Here is a 22,731-nt window from a genome sequence, read left to right as displayed (position 1 = left end):
GGGCAGGGACCGAACCCGCAACCTCATGGTTCCTAGTCGGATTCGTTAACCACTGCGCCACGACGGGAACTCCTCAAAAGGTAAAATTTTGTCTCCAATTTATGTTTTTCCCTCTTTTTGATTATTGTGACTTTTTATGTCTTTTTTTTTTTTTTTTTTTTTTTTTGCTATTTCTTGGGCTGCTCCCATGGCGTATGGAGATTCCCAGGCTAGGGGTCCAATCAGAGCTGTAGCCACCGGCCTACGCCAGAGCCACAGCAACGCGGGATCCGAGCCAGATTGTCAACCTACTGAGCAAGGGCAAGGACCGAACCCGCAACCCCATGGTTCCTAGTCGGATTCGTTGACCACTGCGCCACGACAGGAACTCCTATTGTGACTTTTTAAAATAATATGTGCTCAGGGTCTGGATCATGAATGTCATAGTTATAGTTGCTTAAGGAAAAGTCTGTTAACAACTTATAAAAGATAAAGGCAGTAGGTGTTTTCAGGAAGAACCTGCACACTCCACTGAAGTGCAGTATCCATTATCATCTCCATGTCTTCCAGAATAATGAATGTGTCCAGCAGAGAAACCACCCACACCGTTAGCCACTTTATCCTCCTCGGCTTCCCCTCACACCCACGAATGCAGCTCCTCTACTTCGGGCTCTTCTCAGTAGCCTACACCCTGACCCTGATGGGGAACACAGCCATTGTCTGCGCTGTGCGGTGGGATCGGCGCCTTCACACCCCCATGTACATCCTCTTGGGGAACTTCTCTCTCCTGGAAATATGTTATGTCACCACGACTGTCCCTAACATGTTGGCCAACTTCCTGTCCACAAGCAAGTCCATCTCCTTTGTGAGCTGTTTTGCACAGTTCTATTTCTTCTTCTCTTTCGGGTGTGATGAGGGCTTCTACCTTTGCATCATGGCCTTTGACAGGTACCTTGCCATCTGCCGTCCTCTGCACTACCCACGCATCATGACAAAACAACTGTGCACTGGCCTCATCGTCTTTGGGTGGTCCTGTGGGTTCATCCTCTTCCTAACCCCGGTCGTTCTCATTTCTCAGTTGCCCTATTGTGGCCCAAATGTCATCAACCATTTCATGTGTGATCCTGTCCCATTGATGATGCTGTCCTGTTCTGAAGACACCACCACACAACTCATTTACTCTACTTTCAATTCCATTTTCATGACTGGCACCTTTCTCTTCATCCTCTGTTCCTATGCTCTGGTGATTCTGGCTGTGCTAAGGATGCCCTCGGCAGCGAGCAAGCGCAAGGCTTTCTCCACTTGTGCTTCTCATCTGGCTGTGGTAATCCTCTTTTTTGGCTCTGTTATGGTGATGTATGTTAGCCCTGGATCAGAACACCCAGTGGAAATGCAAAAACTTGTGACTTTATTTTATTCTGTGATAACACCTTTATGCAATCCCCTAATTTATAGCCTCCGGAACAAGGAGATGAAGGCTGCCCTAAAGAAAGTCTTTGGGAGTGAAATATCTGTTTATAAAACATAAATCAGAAGTCATAGTGAACCAAGTACCAACACAACCTACCTTAATAAGACATGAGCAATATAGTTTTCTAGAAAATGTAATGATATTGCAAGTGAATTGTTATGATAAAACCAATAATCATCATAAAAATCACTCACTACATGATGGATTAGCCTTAGTTAAGAAATGAAGTTGTCTTAAGAAAATTGAACTTTTCATTATACCTGAGTTCATCAAGAGAAGTATAAATCTGCTTTGTATTTCAGAATTGGAAAAACATATAAGGATGTTATATAGGTCATAAACTTGTTTTGAGATTAACACTATAAGCAGATTCTCCTTGACTGGTAATTACTGACTAAAACGAAGAATTTCAGTATGAAAATTGTCCAGACTTGCAGGTGTGATCTTCCACTCTGATACATGTTTTTACTCTAAGGATTGTAAAGAAACAAATAGCCTTAGCTGGATGTGAAGCTGTGAGTCGGAAAGTACCCAAAATAAGAGTTAGGAATTTAGTGGGTAGAGGTTATTTACATAGGACTAAGATAGATGATAAATGTAAAGGGCCAGGCATTAGTCAGAACTTAACTCCTTTGCTGCAAATCCAATATCAATTGACAGGTTTTAGGACCATATTTTGTTTCAGTATTTTGCCACCTAACATATTTAAGTGTTATCCAAAATGTCTCCAACAATCTTCTCTTCTTTAGAATATATAATTACAACTGTAGGTTTGATTATAAATTGTATTTTTACCATTAGCTACCTATTTTTTAAAGATGACTCTATAAAATGTAACATAACTCAAGAGGAAAATAAAACACAATTTACAGAGCTACATTTACAGCCTTCAGAGAGTCACCTTTTCCACAAAGTACAATTATAATTGGACTTTCTTTAAGAAAGAACCATGGATTTGAGGTTGTCTGCACATGGAGGGACAGGATTTCTGGGAGTTCAATAACAGAAGGAAAGTTTTCTTTACCCTATTTCATAGCAGCAAAGTGGACTGAATGGCTGAACAACTGCCTGGATAAATTATTTACATAAGCAAAAAATCTTAAGAACATCATCCAAAACATCTTTAACATAGATATAAGATGCTGATGTTTTCCTGAGTATTTTAATTACAATTTCCCTCTGGGTACTTACGGCTTGTTCATTCTACAGTCATCTACCTTTACTGACAGATAGGGGAAAGAGATGAAAGTGTGGTGATTAAAAGGTACTATTGCTTCTAAAGATGTGTGGTTTCTGCATTTGTTACCAACTTTGAGGTAATAATTAATTAGGCTCTTTGAATCTCAGACTTCTCATATCAGGAAGACTTTTACCCCATATTTCAGGTTGCTGCCACTTAAAATGGAATTAAATCTATCTTTTTAGTAACTTTTGCTCAGTTCAGGACTTACATATTAAGAATATAGTGATAAAATCCGAACTTTGAATTTGTCTCATTTGTTTTAGGAGATGAACTATTTATAAGGATACAAACAATAACCTATCTTACTCAATAGACAATTTCTTATCTTCACAATTTCCCTCAGAAACTTCCCTACACTACTATCAAAAAGTTACATTCTGTCTAAACCATAAAATAAATTCTTACTTCCTCAGGTACAGAAATCAGCCTCGCAGCCTACTTCACTTATTTCCAATAACATGTACTATAATTTCTAAGCATTTATCAACTGAATCACTGAAATAAACCAAGTATATAAAAATCTCCAAGTTTTCCAATATGTGTTTCTAGGAATAATCCATGTGAAGTTAATAGGAAAAGGAAAAAATGTCTGCTCAATTTTGTTAAGTGCCATATTTAAATAAAGCAAGTAATGGGTTATGCCAAATTAAGCAAATTCATGAAGACTTCAAGACATTATACGTGTGGGGAGCCGAGAAGATGCAGGAACTGGAAAAAAGGACCTTGCTGATGGCAGAAAAACCTGAAGGCAGGTTCCTAACCAAGGAAGGGAGCTCACCTGAGCGGTACAAGCTGAAGGTGGGCTTCTGGTCAGGATGAAAAGCCTGCCTGAGCGGTACATGCCGAAGGTGGGCTCTGGTCAGACTGAGACCTGCCTGTATAGTACAAGCCGAGGGCAGGCTTCAGGTTACACAGCTCTCATTTTGATGTTGATGGGGAAAAATTGGGGCTTTCCTGGGAAAACAATTTCCATGTTTGTGCCGGAAAACATGGATTGTCTCTCAGGTGACCTAGTCTTTGCTGTTGTTTTATTTGTTATTCAGTTTTCCTCAGTCTTCCCTGATTATTTACTTATTATTCTTATTTTCCTGTGGTGATTTGTGATTTAACAAAATTACAACAATAATATAATAAGAATTTCATCCTGAAGGACTTTCCCCTATTTAAATCCAACTTAATTAAAACATAGTGTTTATCTACTAACTAGTTATACAGTAAACTTTAGAGTTAGGATTTTAATGAGGTTCACAGAAGTTAAATATATATTATTCTTAATCAAAAGACACCTAGCTATGAGTTATAGAAGCTTTTAAGTGATAGCTAGTTAAGTTGGTTTATATTTTCTTACACTGTCTCCCTGCCATAACGCTTTAAAGATAAGCACTAGTCTAAAAACAAGATTTGTGAATGCCAAATTCTTGTGTCTGTGACCTCTTCAACTTGTGGAGACCTTCTGGCCATGGGATGATTTATACTGAGTCTCCTCCTTTCCACATGATGTATTGTACCTAATTGCCCTTAAATTGTACTCACTAAATTTAAAGACAAAGGTGTTAGAACTTGATGTATAGCTGCTGTACCACGTAAAAGTTAACTGATGTACTTTCAACAGTATGATGTAATCTGTAGTTAGAAACTGTCTATATAATCAACCACTTATTCCAATAAAATTTGAGCAGTCCAGCGCCCTGAAAGAAGGGACAAAGAGGCTGTCTCCACTGCAAAAGCTGACGCGCGTCCCTCTCCTTCAGGAAAAGTGTACACTCCCTGGCTGCCGGAGCTGGCCTCCAGCAATTATGAATCTCCAAATTACATACATTGGAATGCAACTTTATCCAACTTTGACAGGATAACTTCCTTTTCTCCAAAACCACCTCATGAGATTATTATTTCACTAAATGTTTTGAGAAGAGTCACTTTATTTATTATATACAACCCTCTGGAGCAAGTTATAATCAATTCCATGCTAAAAAAAAACTTTGAAAACTAACAGTTTTACTGAGGTTCAGGGATTTCCCAAATATCCCACAACTACTAAATGATACTGGAACCAGAAGTTTATTGTAGAAAATGCTGTTGGTTAGCTTCTTTTTCAGCTGCAGTTGTACTGAATAGTTCCACATGCATTTTAATTCAGAGTAACAGTGTTCCCCTGGAAAAGCACCACATAGCTTTCAAATTTCTGCCTCAGAGGTTCTCAGAAGTCACCAGAGCCCCACAGCCTATACATATGTGCAGCCCTGAAATGTTTTGTGATCAGTACAGATGGATAAATGCATCAAACATCTGCCTATTCCCTATGTGTTTCAGAGGCCTTGAAATCCAGTCTTCTTCTGCAGTGGCTTTCCCTCTCCCTCTCTTACTCTCTCTACTCCTTCTTACTCTCTAAGGTCACCTTATATGTAACATCTGCACCCAAATCCCTATATAGCTCTGCTTTCATGAAAGTCCTTATGAACACAACTGGTATATACAAATCAAACTCCAAGATCCTGAAGAGATAGCGGGATCTCCAGTGCAGGGAGTAAGTCACATGGTGATAACCCCTAGTATAGAAGAGAATCTCTTTCACTAAGATTTTCAACTCTGATAAGCTGGAAGAAGTCACAAGTAGAAGGAAAAGTACTATCTATGCAATAGCTCTAGCATTTAAATAGGATGGAGACAATGAATTATAAGAGCCGTCGAATTATGAACTCTTTTATTTCCTTTTTTAACTCAGTTTTATTATTTCAAAGGTAGTCCATAATTTCTTTTTTTTTAATTCATTGGAATTTATTATATTTTTAGCTGTACAACCATCAGCACAACCTAATTTTAGAACATTTCCATCCCAAACCCCCAGTCCACACCTCCCTACCGCCCCAAGCTTTTTATTTTTTGACATATTTAAGAAAGAAGTGTAAACTCTGGTAGACAAATTATCATGTCAGAGCACATCTCTAAAATAAAGGATAAGTTGTTATACTCTGCAACCCTGCTACTAAGAAAGAGGCACAGGATTTGGTGGGATATTTGAGATGCTGATAAAACTGAATTTGTTTGTTTTTGCTTGGGTTTGGGGGGGGTTGGGGCTTTTACTTTTATTAGAGTGTAGCTGACTTACAGTTTTGTATTGGTTTCAGGAGTACAGCAAAGGGAATCAGTTATACATATACATATAACCATTCCTTTTTCTCATATAGGTTATTACAGAATATTTAGACTTCCCTGTGCGATACAGTAGTGTTATCTATTTTATGTATAGTAGTGTGTATATGTTAATCCCAAACTTCTGATTAATCCCTCCTACCCCCCACCATGGTTTCCCTTTTGGTAACAACCAAATTTGTGGACTACTGCTATGATACATTTAACAAGTGATTGATGGAATGATATTGAATTTTAGTGGGACCAAGAGCAAAAAGAAATCTCCACAGGCTGCTCTTCATGTTCCCCTGCTGAGCAGCAGGATATGTAGATAATAGTACAATGTGATAAGCATCATTAGACCGGTACAGCACATCCTTTAATTCCTTGAATAAAGTCACACTTTTTATTACATAGAACTACTTACCATTTGCAAAGGATATCTTGATTTACATTGGAAAAAAGACCTGCACATCTAACTTTGAGAAATCAGGTGGCAATGCAAACAAAGCTTTCCATGATGTGCAGGGTACTGTCATCTACCAAAGTCATAAATTCAGGTAAAAACAGCAGCAATTCGTGATGCCTCAGAAATGGTACATTAGTGTGTCCAGGCAGATTCAAAGGACACATCACCTATTTCTGCTGCACAAACACCTCTTCCTTAGTTTACACCTATGGTCTCATAATGGATTTCTAACAACTGGTAAATTAAGAAAGAAGAAACTCAGTCCTGATTTCAGGGAAGAGTTGACTCATATACCCCTATGAGCCGGAAATAGATGGCTGCTACATCCAGCCTAACTCAGAAGCTGACTATATCCTGATGTTTAGGACAAGTTCTTTTAGTATGCAGAAATGAAAAAAAGTAAACTTACTTTTTCATTTGTGTAATGTAAAAACAAAACAAAGAACACTAAGGTGAGGATAGTCATGAACTCTTGGGCTATAACAAATGCTTTTTCTGGTCAGGCAGGGATTTGGAAGAAAGAAGATAGAAAATCAGAGAGGAGAGGATTCGAAGATGGAAAGATATCCCATGCTCCTGGGTTGGAAAAATTAATAGTGTAAACATGGCCATACTACTCAAAGCAATCTACACATCCAATGCAATCCCTATCAAATTTCCCATGACAGTTTTCACTAAACTAGAACAAACAATCCAAAAATTTATATGAAACCATAAAAGACCTAGAATTGCCAAAGCAATCCTGAGGAACAAAAAACCAAGCAGGGGGCATAACTCTCCCAGACTTCAGGCAATATTACAAAGCCACAGGCATCAAGACAGTGTGGTCCTGGTACCAAAACGGACACACAGACCAATGGAAAAGAAGAGAGAACCCAGAAATAAACCCAGACACCTACAGTCAATTAATCTTCAACAAAGGAGGCAAGAACATAAAATGGGAAGACAGTCTTTTCAGCAAGAATTGCTGGGAAACCTGGACAGCTGCATGTAAATCAATGAAACTGGAACTCACCCTCACACCATGCACCAAAAAAACTCAAAATGGCTGAAAGACTTAAATGTAAGACAAGACACCATCAAACTCCTGGAAGAGAACATAGGCAAAATATTCTCTGATATCAAACTTACAAACGTTTTCTCAGGTCAGCCTTCCAAGGCAACAGAAATAAAAGCAAAAATAAACCAATAGGACTTAAACTGACAAGCTTTTGCATAGCAAAGGAAACCATAAAAAAAAAAAGAAGACAACTTACAGAATGGGAGAAAATCATCTCAAATGATGCAACCAACAAGGGCTTAATCTACAAACAACTTATACAACTCAACACCAAAAAAGCCAATAATCCAATGGAAAAATGGGCAAAAGATTTGAATAGACATTTCTTCAAGGAAGATATACAGATAGCCAACAAGCACAAGAAAAAATGCTCAACATCACTGATTATTAGAGAAATGCAAATCAAAACTACCATGAGATACCACCTCACACCAGTCAGAATGGCCATCATTAATAAGTCCACAAACAACAAGGCTAGAGGGGTTGTGGAGAAAAGGGAACTCTCCTGCACTCTTGGTGGGAATGTAAGTTGGTACAACAACTATAGAGAACAATATGGAGGTACCCTAGAGAATTATACATAAAACTACCACATGACTCAGAAATCCTACTCTTGGGCATATATCCAGACAAAACTAACCTTGAAAAAGACACATGCACCCATATGTTCATTGCAGCACTATTTACAACAGCCAAGACATGTCCATCAACAGAGGAATGGATTAAGAAGATGTGATAGATAGGTAGATAGATATACAATGGAATACTACTCAGCCATAAAAAAGAATGAAATAATGCCATTTACAGCAACATGGATGGAACTAGAGATTCTCATACTGAGTGAAGTAAGTCAGAAAGAGAAAGACAAACACCATATGATATCACTTATATCTGGAATCTAATATATGGCACAAATGAACCTTTCCACAGAGAAGAAAATCATGGACATGGAGAATAGACTTGTGGTTGCCAAAGGGGAGGGGGGGGGGATGGATTGGGGATTTGGGGTTAATAGATACAAACAACTGCCTTTGGATTGGATAAGCAATGATATCCTGCTGTATAGCACTGGGAACTATATATAGTCACTTATGATGGAGCATGATAATGTGAGAAAAAGGAGTGTATATGTATATGTGTGACTGGGTCACCTTGCTGTACAGTAAAAAGTTGACAGAACAGTGTAAACCAGCTATAATGGAAAAAAATAAAAATCATTAAATAAAAAAAAAACTTTATAAAAGAAAAAGAAAAGAACATCAGAGAGGAAAGAGGAATGTGGATAGAACTATGGGAATTGACACAAAGTGTGCAAATCTTAGTATTTCATACCAATGCCCACTGCAGTGGATGAAAACCAAGTGAATAGAATGATACATATTGCACATCAGGTAGCTTTTATCATTGTCATCCCAGTGTTTCCACAATATGTTCACATAATGGTAGGGTTGAGATTATGCATGAGACCAAAACATGAGCCTCTACCAAGGTTGACGTAGTTATCTAACTAGTTACCTAACTATCTAACAAATGACCAGGCAGCCAGCCAGCAGTAGAAATTGATGCTGAGCCATCAACATGATCTTAACTGAGAAGAAGCAGCAGGCCACTTGATGGTAAATTGATTACATCAACTCCTTCCTTAATAGAGAAGTGATGATTATCCTTTCTGAAACTGCCACTCACCCTGGAAACAGGTTATGTATGCTTCCCTTTTAATAGCTATCCACATTTTCTATTCACAAAAACAGACATTTCAGTTCTACATCTTACATATTATCAATATATATTCTCAAAGTGTGAATATATTCCTAAGCACAAAATCAAAGTATAAACCATTAGGAGAAAGATTAATAAATATGATTAAATAAAAAATAACTTTGATTGGTTTAAAAAATTACTATATATACTGAATAGGCAAATACCAAAATGGTAAAAATGAGTATTTATAAAATATAAATAATTATTTTAAATCAAGAAAAATGAACACATGAACAGCAAATGACTGATATACATAAACGGGAAGAAAGGGAAAGAAAGGCAAAATGACCAATAAAATATTTGACATTCAATCTAATTGCTAATTAATTAAATAAACACACATTAAAATAATGACATATTACTTTAAAATATTCATAATGGTAATTTGCAGAAAGAATTATAATAGCCTCTGTGTGTGTGTTTGAGAAATGTTAGAAAAATGAGCATTCCCTGCTACTTGGAATGTAGCAACTAAAATAGCAACAGACTCACTCTAGTTTGTATACTTTAAAAAGTATATTCCAAAACAACAACATGTATGATATGATCCACTTTTAATGTAAACATAGAGAAAGATATACATCAAATGTTAATGTTATATCCTTTTTTGTTCTGATTTTTTAGGTTCTTGATAATGATATATAGTCCAACTTCCATAATTTAAAGATTTTTTTAAATGAATCAACATTTTGAGAGAACTCAAGAGGGAAAAAAATCACAAAACACTTCTCAAAAAAAAATACGAATGTAGATGCCAACAGTAGAGGGAGTGAGGAAAGCTATGAGTACAACTGAGGTATTTTTCACATAATCCAGGATCTCCCTGAGCCAATGCCAGATGCCTGCCTCCAAGCCTATTAAAATTCTGTTTCTGCCCAAATTATTGAGTCAGGGATTCTACTTCTCACCCTGAGATTAACAGTCACATTAAAGATGCATGTGAGCCTCTCAAAATCCCAGAAAATTCTCAAAATCTTCAACGGCAGTATCTTCTCAGATCCACTTCCCAGAGTAATGACAATAAAAACAAAAATAAACAAATGGGACCTAATGAAACTTAAGTTTCTGCACAGAATAGGAAACCCTAAACAAAACAAAAAGACAACCCATGGAATGGGAGAAAACATTTGCAACTGAAACGACTGACAAGGGATTAATCTCCAAAATTTATAAACACCTCCTGCAGCTCAATACCAAAAAAAATTAACCCCATCAAAAATTTGGCAGAAGATCTAAACAGACAATTCTCCAAAGAACACATATGGATGGCAAAAAAAAAAAAAAAAATGAAAAGATGTTCAAGATCACTAATTATTAGAGAAATACAAATCAAAACTACTATGAGGTACCACATTATACCAACCAGAATGGCCATCATCAAAAAGTCTACAAGCAATAAATGCTGGAGAGGGTGTGGAGAAAAGGGAACCCTCCTACACTGTTAGTAGAAATGTAAATTAGTGCAACCACTAAGGAAAACAGTATGGAGATTCCTCAAAACACTAAAAACAGAATTACCATATGATCTAGCAATCCTACTCCTGGGCATCTATCAGGAGAAAACCATGACTCAAAAAGATACATGTACCCCAGTTTTAACTGTAACACTATATACCAAGATATGGAAGCAATCTAAATGTTCACTGACAGAGGAATGGATAAAGAAGATGTAGTACATATACACAGTGGAATATTACTCAGCCATAAAACGGAATGAAATAATACTATTTGCAGCAACATGGATGGACCTAGAAATTATCATGCTAAGTAAAGTTAGTCAGACAGTGAGACACAAACATCATATGTTATCACTTATATGTGGAATCTAAAAAAAGGATGCAATGAACTTATTTGTAGAACAGATAGAGACTCATAGACTTTGAAAGACTTATGGTTACCAAAGGAGACAGGTTGTGGGGGAGGGATAGACTGGCGGTTTGGGATGGAAATGTTCTAAAATTAGGTTGTGCTGATAGTTGCACAACTACAAATACAATAAAGTTCACTGAATTTTATTTTTTTAAAAAAGGGGAAAAGGGAATTAACACTGCCGGAAAAATTAATTAAATTCACTTTCATTTAAAAATTAATTATATAAGGTATAGGGCATGTTTGCAAAGAACAAAAGCAGCATAATGAAACTAAGCACTACCTATATCAACTCCAAAAGTTTTTTTTTTTAAGAGCATGATTCATTTACTTTTTTATTTTTATTTTTTAGGGCCACAATCACGGCACATGGAAGTTCCCAGGCTAGGGGTTGAATCAGAGCTTAAGCTGCCAGCCTATGCCACAGCCACAGCAACATCAGATCTGAGCCATGTCTGTGACCTACACCACAGTTCACACCAATGCCAAATCCTTGACCCACTGAGTGAGGCCAAGGATCAAACCCACATCCTCATGGATGATATGTTCTTAATCCACTGAGCCACAACAGGAACTCCTGGAGCTGATGTTTTAAATCCAGAGGTTGTCTGGAGGTGTCAGCAAATCAGAGGGGCCATTACTAGGTGACAGTCTCACTAACAAATTCAGGGAGGCCTTTTCACCTTTGTGCTTATCACTGACAGTAAAATGCACTTGGGGATTGAGTGATGCACTGTGACTGTCCCTGCTGTTCCTGAGGGGTTGGTCTCCGGGGACAATATGTGGCCAGAAAGGGATGCATAATAAATAGAAAGGAGAGTTTCTTGCCACTTTACTCTTTTTTGCAGCTAAAGAGGATCCTTTGTGAAGATCAAACTCTGGCAGAGTAAAATCAGGAACCGCAAATTCTGAACACCTACAATCTCTAAGAGGGCTCAGATGGTAGCCCCTTGACTGCCTGCTGCAATGTCCACTGTGTGTGTTATTGCTTCAAAAAGAGGGCTGTGCATGCTCTTTTGTATTTCTTTCTATATTTTACATTATAGATGAAGTCGTTTGTAAAATAACATATTTTTTAACAAAGGCTTCATTCTTCCTCACAGGGCATCTCAAATGTCAATCCAGAATATAGTTGTTTAAAAAACCCAACAGGAAAATCTGAACACATCTCTGTTTTGCATTATCTTTCAGATAACAAGATGACAGAAGCCAGTGAGCTTCCTACCACTTCAAAGGAGATAAAACATTTGTAAGTAATGGGTGTTTATTTTAATTAGCTATAATTAAGATTGAACAGTAATATTTACAGTGAAAGGAAAAGTCAATATGTAGTCCCAGGAAGAATATACAGTGACCCAAGGCAGGGAGAGAAGGACACCTGGTATGTTGAACTTTTAGAACAGTGAGGCAGGATCAGAGGAACCGTCAAAACCAAGAAGGCTGCCCCTGAGCTGGGAAAGAAAGAAAGGACATTCACAAGATTCCAAGTTGTATTAAAGACAAGATTTGAAAGAAAAATCTGCCACTTCTTTCTCTTTTTCTTTGTGTGATATTTTCTTTTCTCCTACTTCAAATTTTGATTGACACCTGCTCATTCAAGAGCCACCTTCAAAACATCAAAGGCTACTTCTCCAGGGCTCCTATTCTCACCTTGATTCTAAGGTGAGTTTACACTGATGCTAACCAAAAGTGAAAAGGAAATTTATCATTAAAATATAACCCCCTGAAACACTCCTTCCCTTCCACTCCTGTTCTTTCCTTATCACGTTTCTTGGCCCTGTTTACATGCAGTCTTAACCGCAGCAGTCAGTTCAACTAAGTAAAATTATCATCACACTAAAGAATGTGGTGGTTCTTACTACATACACTTTAGCTAAATATCAAATAATAAAAACTTCGGTTGTCTAGTTCTGCTTTCTTGCATCATACCATCTTTTCTGGTCACTGAATATCCAGTCGAAAATTCCTCCAGTGAGCACCTAACTTTGAATTTATGGCTTATAGTTTCCCATTTCAACTCAACAGTCTACGGTACCATGTTTGGTTGGTCTTTCTGAATGAACACAAATCTTTTCACACTTGATCTCTCTTTGGCATTTGATGGAAACTGCTAGCCTGGAAGACACCTACCTTACCATCTTAGGTGATGTACTTGATGTAAACTAGAGAGAGAAAGACTCTGAGAATTATGTAAATAATCTTTTCCTGTGGTATATGGCCTCAGGCCCTAACACAGCTTTCCTGACACCAATCCTCCTTATGCACAAGTGGAAATGTAATAAAAGCAAGTTGCATATGAAGAAATTAAATATACATAAGGAACACAGCTAATATATACATAACTGGAAGTTGTGCAGAAAAAAAAAAGTTGGATTTTAGAATCGCATGCTTAGAGGAACAATAAAATTCAGTGCTATGTTTAGAAATGTGAAAGCGTCTTTTTAAGGCTCTAGAACTGGAGCACAGAGGAGTGGAATTTAATGAGATGATGAATGTTAAGTGACAGTCACAATGTTTATTACATAACAGTGGTTGCTGTTATGCTTACTGTCTTGTAAGTCAAATGTTTTTTAAAGAAAGTGTCCAAAAGTGGATTCCTATCATAAAATGTGCCAAGAATCAGGACACAGGGCAGATCAAAGAGGAGTAAGGCAAAAATGGTAGTGATACTCAGCTTTAATTAGTAGCCTTGTTAAAACACTTCTTTATTATAAATAGGAATTTGATTCAAGGAGGGAAAGCAATAATATGTGCATAATATACTTTTTTATTACTCAAATGAATTTATCACATCTGTAGTTGTATAATGATCACAACAATCTGATTTCACAGGATTTCCATCCCACAACCCAGGCACATTCCCCCAGCCCCCAAACTGTCTCCTCCAGAGACCATAAGTTTTTCAATGTCTGTGAGTCAGCATCTGTTCTGCAAAGAAGTTCAGTCTGCCCTTTTTTCAGATTCCACATGTCAGTGAAAGCATTGGATGTTGGTGTCTCATTGTACGGCTGATTTCACTTAGCACGATAGTTTCTAGGTCCATCCATGTTGCAAAAAATGCTGGTATTTCATTCTTTTTAACGGCTGAGTAATTCCATTGTGTATATGTACCACATCTTCTGGATCCACTCCTCTGTCGATAGACATTTAGGTTGTTTCCATGTCTTGGCTATTGTAAATAGTGCTGCAATGAACACTGGAGTACATGTGTCTGCGAGTCGTGGTTTTCTCTGGATAGATGCCCAGGAGTGGGATTGCTGGATCAAATGGTAGTTCTGTGTTTAGTTTTCTGAGGCATCTCCATACTGCTTTCCACAGTGATTGCACCAATTTACAATCCCACTAACAGTGTATGAGGGTTCCCTTTTCTCCACACCCTCTCCAGCACTTGTTGTTTGTAGACTTTTGGATGATGGCAATCCTGGCTGGTGTGAGGTGGTACCTCAGTGGTTTTTATTTGCATCTCTCTAATAATGAGTGACATTGAACATCTTTTCATGTGTTTCTTGGCCATCTGTATGTCTTCTTTGGAGAATTGTCTGATATACTTTTGAAGCCCTTTGAGCTAAGAGACCTCTGCCTCTTGCTATTTTTCTATTTTTTTGTTTTGTTTTGGTTTTTGGTTTTTGTTTTTTTTAGGGCTGCACCTGTGGCATATGGAAGTTCCCAGGCCAGAGGTCGAATCAGAGTCCCGGCTACACCACAGCCACAGCAACACCTGATCCAATCCACATCTGCAACTTACACTGTCAGCTCACTGCAATGCCAGATCCTTTAACCCACTGAGCAAGGCCAGAGATCGAACCCACATCCTCATGGACAGCTGAGCCACAACGGGAACTTCACTATTTTTCTATTTGAGAGTAAGGATCTCCTGACAAAGAGTGAAGACAAACAAGATCCTTTTTCTATGTTATCAAATTAGCTGTCTCCCAGCAAGTACAAGTTAAATACCAGGTGTAATAAGCTAATTGGTTCTTGCTAGAGTGGAATTTGTGGCAGTTGCTTTAGCACTCCGCTTCAGTTAACAGAGTTATCCAGGACACCTCTCATGAAGATATGTTACCGACAATGTGGTAAGGAACACTTTTGTACTGACCTAATCCAACTTTATATTTAAATTTTGATTTTTCTTAGAATTTTTCAAAATTCTAATTCTAAACAAAATTTTCTTTGCAATAAGGATAAATTAGATGTATATATTTCAGTGTGTATTATGAAACTATACATCAAGGAAGAATTTAAATGCAAACAGAAAAAACAATTTGGACTCTATTTTATATGATGTCAGTGAAATAAATACTCTGAAAAATGGGAACTGTTACAATGGGGGCTGTGGGAGCATAAACATGTTCAAATGGGTTCTTAGAACTCTGATCACACTGGGCTAAGCCTAATCCTTGGAAGATGAGTTATTGATTTCAAAACTATATGGAGCCCTTTCACAAACATGAATTAAAGGAGTGTATAAGAATCAGAGGAAATAAAAATAACTTTTCAAGAAGGAGGAAATGTCAAATATAATGGTCCCATTGCTCATTCCCTTCATAGATCAGAAGAATGAGTATCTCAGAAGCCAATAATATCTCTGGGTCTGTGAGTGAGTTCATTCTCCTGGGCTTCCCCTGCCGCAGAGACATCCAGATCCTCCTCTTTGTCATGTTCTCCCTCATCTACCTTCTGACCCTCCTGGGGAACACATCCATTATCTGTGCCGTGTGGTCAAGCCGGAAACTCCACACACCCATGTACACCCTCCTGGCTAACTTCTCCTTCCTAGAAATCTGCTATGTCAGTTCTGACGTGCCCAAAATGTTGGCCAACATCATCTCCCAGACCAAGAGCATCTCCTATGCTGGCTGTCTGCTCCAGTTCTACTTCTTCTTCTCCATGTGTGCTGCTGAGGGTTACTTTCTGTCTGTGATGTCTTTTGATAGGTTCCTTGCCATCTGTCGACCTCTGCATTACCCCACTATCATGACTCATCATCTCTGTGCCCGATTAGTGGTTTTCTGCTGGGCTGGTGGCTTTCTATCTATACTGATGCCTGCAGTTCTCATGTCCCAGGTGCCCTTCTGTGGCCCTAACATCATTGACCATTTTTTCTGTGACCTAGGACCATTGCTGGCACTGTCCTGTGCCCCAGTTCCCAAAACTACTCTAACTTGTGCTACTGTAAGCTCTCTTATCATCTTTGTCACCTTTCTCTACATTCTTGGGTCCTACACCTTGGTTTTGCGAGCTGTACTTCGGGTTCCAGCTGGCTCAGGCAGGAACAAAGCTTTTTCTACATGTGCCTCCCATTTCTTGGTGGTTTCACTGTTCTATGGCTCAGTCATGGTAATGTACGTGAGTCCAGGCTCCAGGACCCATCCTGGGACACAGAAATTTGTAACCTTATTTTACTGCATGGCAACCCCATTCTTTAATCCTCTGATCTACAGCCTTAGGAACAAAGATATGAAAGATGCACTAAAGAAAGTCCTGGGTGCATCATCAAAAGAAATTCTTAAAAATACAGAGAAATGACATAAAAATTTATATCATTATAACTGTATTCTCTCAGGAATACAGAATTTCTCTCATTAAAAAAAAAAAAAAAAAAAAAAAAAAGGGAGAGTTCCCATTGTGGCGCAGTGGTTAATGAATCCTACTAGGAACCATGGGGTTGCGAGTTCGATCCCTGGCCTTGCTCACTGAGTTAAGGATCCGGTGTTGCCATGAGCTGTGGTATAGGTCGAAGATGTGGCTCGGATGCTGCATTGCTGTGGCTCTGGCCTGGGCCAGCGGCTACAGCTCCGATTAGACCCCTAGCCTGGGAACCTCCATATGCCGTGAGAATGGCCCAAGAAATGGCAAAAAGACAAAAAATTAAAATTAAAAAAAATTTTAAAAGCTATTTTCTGAATATGTCTGAGTGTTTGATTCCTTTCTTACTCTCATAAAAGTATGATTCACTGCATACACACACACACAAACACACACACACACAAACCCCTCATCCTATCTCATAAGCAAATACCCTAAAGGTACATTGTAGGAAAGTTCTGTAGACTTTTTATTCATCAATGTATCATTTCTCTGTTCTGGAGACTTTCTGAAGTACTAAAACTAATGTTAAATTAATGGTTTTTATCCTAATACTGTTTTATGTGTTTCAAATTTATCAACTATTTTTCCTTTCCAATATAGGTGTTTCTCTAATGAGATTTAGCACCTATTCACTATACTCACAAAAATTCAACTGCTTTATCTATAAGATCAAAGACCCAGTAACTGTAACTAAAACTGTAATGTCTTTTTTTAACTCAATGAATTTTATTACATTTATAGCTGTACAATGATCATCACAACCCAAAGTAATGTGTTTTCCTTTGTGCTTCCTTACTACTAAGCTGGTAAGGTGTCCATGGTGTCCATGGCACGGCAGATGAAAATGGGAAATGATATGGCTTCTTCTTAAGGAAAATTCTCAGTCTAACTTTGAAGAGGATACAGAGAAAGACATGCACACATTCACATTTGCCAAACCATTAAGTATTCCTTACTCAAACCTTGGTTTCTGTACCTTCCAATTTTTAGTAGAGATTTATGGTTCCAGAAAATAGACATGAGAAACCAGAAAATAGGTTCTGCCAACACACCTTAAGCTACCTAAAGGTAGTTAGCACTTAATATAAACTATTTACTTGAGCTGATCATCTGCCTGTACTCTAAAATGTTCACATTTTAATTTTTTAATTAAAAAATTTCATTGAGGTAACACTAGTTTATAACATTATGTAAGTTTTATATGTTCAATATTATATATCTTATTTTAAACTATAGCACAAAATTTCCTTTTCTGGGGAAAGGATTGGTTTGTGAAGTTGTCTCCTATATATCGAAGAAAAAACTAATGATTTGACTGACAATATCCAATCCAGACCAGACCTCAACTCAAGTTTCTCTATAAATAAACACCTTAAAGCTCTCTTCTAAGCTATTTTGGCTTTGGGGGATATTTTCTGTAATAGAATATACTAAGTAATGAAGTTTCTAGACCATTGTGAAACCAGAGGAAAATTCTGACCTACCCATCCGGAAGGGTTAGTTTCCCCTTCTTCTCCACAGATCACTGAGACTGCACCTATTTAAAGTAAATGTACAATGATATAATATTAATAGGATTCTTCCTTGCATACAACAGAAGCTGACTCTGGTTGATTAAACATGGCAATGGTGAAGATTTACTGATGAGATACCAGGAATGTCACAGATCTGAGTTGAGGCTCAGATTCAAAGATCAATGTGCAAACCACCCTGTGGAATTTGTTTGATGAAAAATCACAATCATTACAGCCATGCCCACTGTCATGAGCCACCAGATGTCACTGCCAATTCTATGCCAGGAATGTGTCTTCCCTGCAATCACTGTGCTACCTGCTTCTTTGTTATTTTCTTGCCAATATTTAAACATTGCTATCCCCTTGCCAACCCACTTCTGCTTCTTGCACCACTGTCCTGAATCAAAGTCTGGAATAGCTGTATCTTTTTGGTAGAATTGGTAGAGTATATCCCTATGCTGTAGCTGCAGTAAAGGCTGGAAGAGCTAATACCTAGCAATAAAAACTCCAGTTATACAAAGATAAGCTCCAAGCCTCTACTGAGATACTGGGCAGCAAAAATAAAAGAAAAACACCAACTATAACAACACATGCATTTTGACTCCCCTGTAATATGCCTGGGTTATGTTCCCTCTGGAAGTTCCATGGGGTAGGACTCAACTAAATGATCCACCTATGTGACAGCAGTGAAGAAGTGGGATGAGAAAAGGGAAACGAACTTTCCTTGGGTAGTTGAAGGCTTGTCTATCTCGTGATGAGTGTTGTTAGAACATAGTATGATGCTTACAAGTTATTACTACCCTATGTGAAGTTCTGAGAGACAGAAGTTCAGCTAAAGGGAAGGAAATTGTCCATTATCTGGGAAAGTCTTCATTAGCTGCAGTGAAATCTAATGCTGCCCACTCCCCTTTCTTAGAACTGGTGAGGAGGAAGATTCTCTACTTACTCTTTCACTTGAGCCAAATTTTTTAGGTTTGGTGTCAATGGACCACAAATAACTAAATAGCCAAGATCCCCATTTACATCTAGGTTTGTATAGTGCCTAAGAAAGATATTCATATATAAAATTATTTAAATAAAATATTTTTTGTTTTGGCCTAAATGTTATATACATAGAATTTTGGATAACCAGGGCTTGGTTAGCTACACTGGGATGAATTATATTCTATTTTCCCTATATTTTTAAAAATTTACAAGTAACATGTTTTTATGGTGAACAATTTTCATTGTAGAAAACAGAACAGTACAAAATAATGAAGATCCTCATATTGCCATACCTCTACACACCTACTTGTCTCTACAGAAATATGTTCAGTTTGGTGGGTATACTTCTAGAACTTTTTCTGGGCTTTTATATATAAAAATATAAATTATGGGTTTTGCATGAGTATATAAATCAGATTATACTTAAGTGCTGTTCTACAACTGACTGACTCTTCTACCCATGCCCTAGTCTCCCCTAAAAAGCAGTGTCTGGCAATAAAAACTCCAGTTATACAAAGATAAGCTCCAAGCCTCTACTGAGATACTGGGCAGAAAAAAAATAAAAGAAATCTAGCTTCTTCAGGGACTTCTGTCAGTCTAGAAAAAATTAGGACAATGAAGCTGAAAACACAATTCTTCAGGAAAGACTCTTTCCCAGGAGGCAGTGCATATATGTGTGACTCAATGTACGCAGTGGGTTCTTTTGCCACCAAAATCAGGGTTTAAGTTAGGAAAATCGGTGAAATAAAAGGATTTTGTTGTTCCTTCTAAGCAAAGAAACTTTATTCTGAAAAATAAAGACAACCGACTTATACATTGAACCTCAACATTTCTTGAAGCCTATCTTTAGTCCTCAGAATTCTCTATATATACTTGTTCCGCCCACTACAATAGCCGCGACCCACATGTGGCTATGACCACTTGAAAGGTGACTAGTGCTAATTGAGAAGGGTAATAAGTGTCAATTTATATACCAACTTTGAAGATTTAGTGTAATAAAAGAATGTAAATATTTCATTAATAATGTTTATGTTGATATATGTTGAAATAACATTATTTTAGACAAATTGAGTCAAACAAAATATATTATTAAAATTAATTTCACCTATTTCCTTTTATCTTTGTTTATGTGACTATTAGAATATTTGAAATTGTATACATGGTTCATATTTGTGTCTCACATTATATCTCTATTAGCACTGATTTAGAAGGATCTCAAAGAATCTAATCACCTTGAGTATCATTAATATGTTATTAATCCCCAAGCTTTTGTCTCCACTTCCAATCTCATCTCATACCTCTAGACTTCCATATACATATGCCTTCTTATAATCTCCACTTGGATGTTTGTCAATTTTTAAGTGTATATTCCTATCTTTTATTTCAGTGGACCTACCTCAAGCCATTTTCCTGAGATAGGATAAGAAATTCTGGCTAATGTATATAATTCACATCTAGGTTAGTCCTATTCTGTTATGAGACAATAAAGCAGATTTCGCTGGTACATTTATATACCCATGTAATATACATACATACATAAATTTTCACATTTTAAATCCTTCCAGGTTTTCACATGGAAACAACCACCTTCACTGAAAACTTGGGTACTGCTAATCAAATCCAACTTTTGTGCATGAGATGCACTTAAATATGAATATATAATGTAAAAATCATGAGAGAGATTTTCATCTTTTAACAAATAAGACAGTGGACAGAAATTGTTAGCTATTTTTGAGATTAAGCTATCAAGCCTGTCATTTCTACCTTCTTCTTAATACCAACAAATACTATTTTTGTTCCAAGGATCCACTTCCCCAGAATTCTCAAAGTATACCACTCACTGGTCCTCCCCCAAGGTGATGTCTTTACTCTTATCTGTGACTGTAAAAGAATCAGGAATGAGAAAATTCCAGTAACCCCCACAGATACTAAACTCTGAGGATGCTCAATTCTTTATATAAAATGGCACAGTATTTGCATATAACCTAAGCACATCCTCCCATGAGTTTAAATCATCTCTAGGTAATTTATAATACCATATAATGTAAATGCTATGTGTTGTAAACACAATGTATATGCTATACAAATAGTGCCTGCACATAGCAAATTCAAGTTTTGCTTTTTGAAACCTTCCGGATTTTTCCTGAATATTTTTGATCCCCAGTTGGTGGAATCCACTCATGCAGAACCTGTGAATACAGAGGGCCAAATGTATTTATATATTCCTTGGGGTAAGATGTTTAAATTAGAGACACCTTTTAGAAAGCAGTCACAGAAAACTAGGTCTCAAACAGCTTTTTCTCTTTAGTCTTTTCTCTTCCAAATTCTTTTCCTCACCATTGAACTCACAGGTGGCCTTTTAGAGTCAAATGCTTTTTATACAATACTATTCTGATCCCTAAAAGAGCTTGTTATAATTCCAATTTAGCTATAGCAACTATTTACAAAAACATTTTTATAAACAACAAAAATTAATTTCAAGTGGTTAGTCAAGTTTTCATCCTATTTGTCTTTCATTAGGTTTATAAATATGAACATTTCTTGAAAGTTTGTATGCTTTTCTTCTTCAGCTTTTTCATACTTGTCAAAGGTCAGTGTTAGCAGCTGTGCAAGTTTCATTACATCTAAGGTGACTGCAGAAAACTCTCCAGATCTTTCTGTGGCAGAGACTACTATTGCGCACCCAAAATGCATCCCCCTTTTCCCCAGTAAAAGAATCCTGACTTTGTTCACAATAGCAATGCATTGTTTCTTCTGCCTCCCTTGCATCTAGATTGGCTATGTGATATAGGTCTGGCCAATGAGACAAAAACCGGGTTTCTGGGAAGGTTTTTGGCTTTCCCAAAGCAGGAATTTCTGCTTCATGCTCCTCAAGCCTGGAACAGGGAAACATCTGGATGTTTAGAACCTTCTTGCAACCATGGTAACAAATATGAGGACAAGGATGTAAAGGATAAATGTCACAAATCCAGCCCAGAGCAGTGGCTATGGATAGTCTGCTTTCAGATTTATTATTACGTGAGGAAAACATTAAGCCCCTAACTACATAATGATATATCCATATCTATAGTTTTAGACTTTATTTTTTAGAGCAGTTGTTTGAGGGTCACTGCAATTTCCCATGAGTCCCCTTACTACACATGCGTAGCCTCTCCCAAGATCAACAGAGTGGTGCATTTGTTACAACTGAACTTACACTGACACATTGAGTTGTACATTCTACCAGGTTTGAACACATATATATAGTGGTAGGTATCCAAAAAAAATAATAATAAGGAAGGAAGGAAAGAAGGAAGGGGGGGAGGAAGGAATTTGGGAATTGTCCCCAAAGTCTGTGTAAGTAGAGAGGAAATAAGTGTGAGGGCTGATGGAAAGGAGGTTTAAGAAAATGGTTCTTATGATGGAGGATAATGTGAGAAAAAGAATCTATATATATGTGTGACTGGGTCACTCTGCTGTACAGTAGAAATTGACAGAACACTGTAAACAAGCTATAATGGAAAAACTAAAAATCATTTTAAAAAAGAAAAGCCTTCTGGAATTTGACATGGAGATTTCAGAGAGAGAGAGCTTATTTGTCAAATTATTATGCCTTCCCAGGTAAGGAATGCTAGGACGGGGACAAAAATGATGAGAAATGTTGAGTAAGGATGACAAAGG

The 22,731-nt window shown here is 37.4% G+C and overlaps 3 protein-coding genes across 6 annotated transcripts in view; 2 read left to right on the top strand and 1 right to left on the bottom strand.

Annotated features, from left to right (window-relative positions):
* The window catches only part of LOC100155381 (olfactory receptor 4S2-like), a 348,453-nt gene that overhangs the window by 144,443 nt on the left and 181,279 nt on the right, over nt 1-22,731 (bottom strand). The gene's annotated exons all lie outside the window — the stretch shown is intronic.
* Nucleotides 136-12,448, top strand: LOC100523452 (olfactory receptor 11G2-like). Its single transcript, XM_084966992.1, has one exon. The coding sequence runs from the start codon at nt 539-541 to the stop codon at nt 1,505-1,507; it is 969 nt and encodes a 322-aa protein (XP_084823118.1). The 5' UTR covers nt 136-538; the 3' UTR covers nt 1,508-12,448.
* LOC100523622 (olfactory receptor 11H6-like) lies at nt 11,497-16,510 on the top strand. Its single transcript, XM_084966990.1, has one exon. It carries the CDS (start codon nt 15,542-15,544, stop codon nt 16,508-16,510), a length of 969 nt encoding a protein of 322 aa, XP_084823116.1. The 5' UTR covers nt 11,497-15,541.

Source organism: Sus scrofa, chromosome 7 (genome assembly GCF_054392235.1).
Source record: "Sus scrofa isolate SSC_HxYL_T2T_F1_AM1 chromosome 7, Sscrofa_HxYL_maternal_Yorkshire_Landrace_v2.0, whole genome shotgun sequence".
NCBI classification, from domain to species: domain Eukaryota; kingdom Metazoa; phylum Chordata; class Mammalia; order Artiodactyla; family Suidae; genus Sus; species Sus scrofa.
The sequence above is the reverse complement of the archived record's forward strand: the minus strand, read 5'-3'. Positions and strand labels throughout refer to the sequence as shown.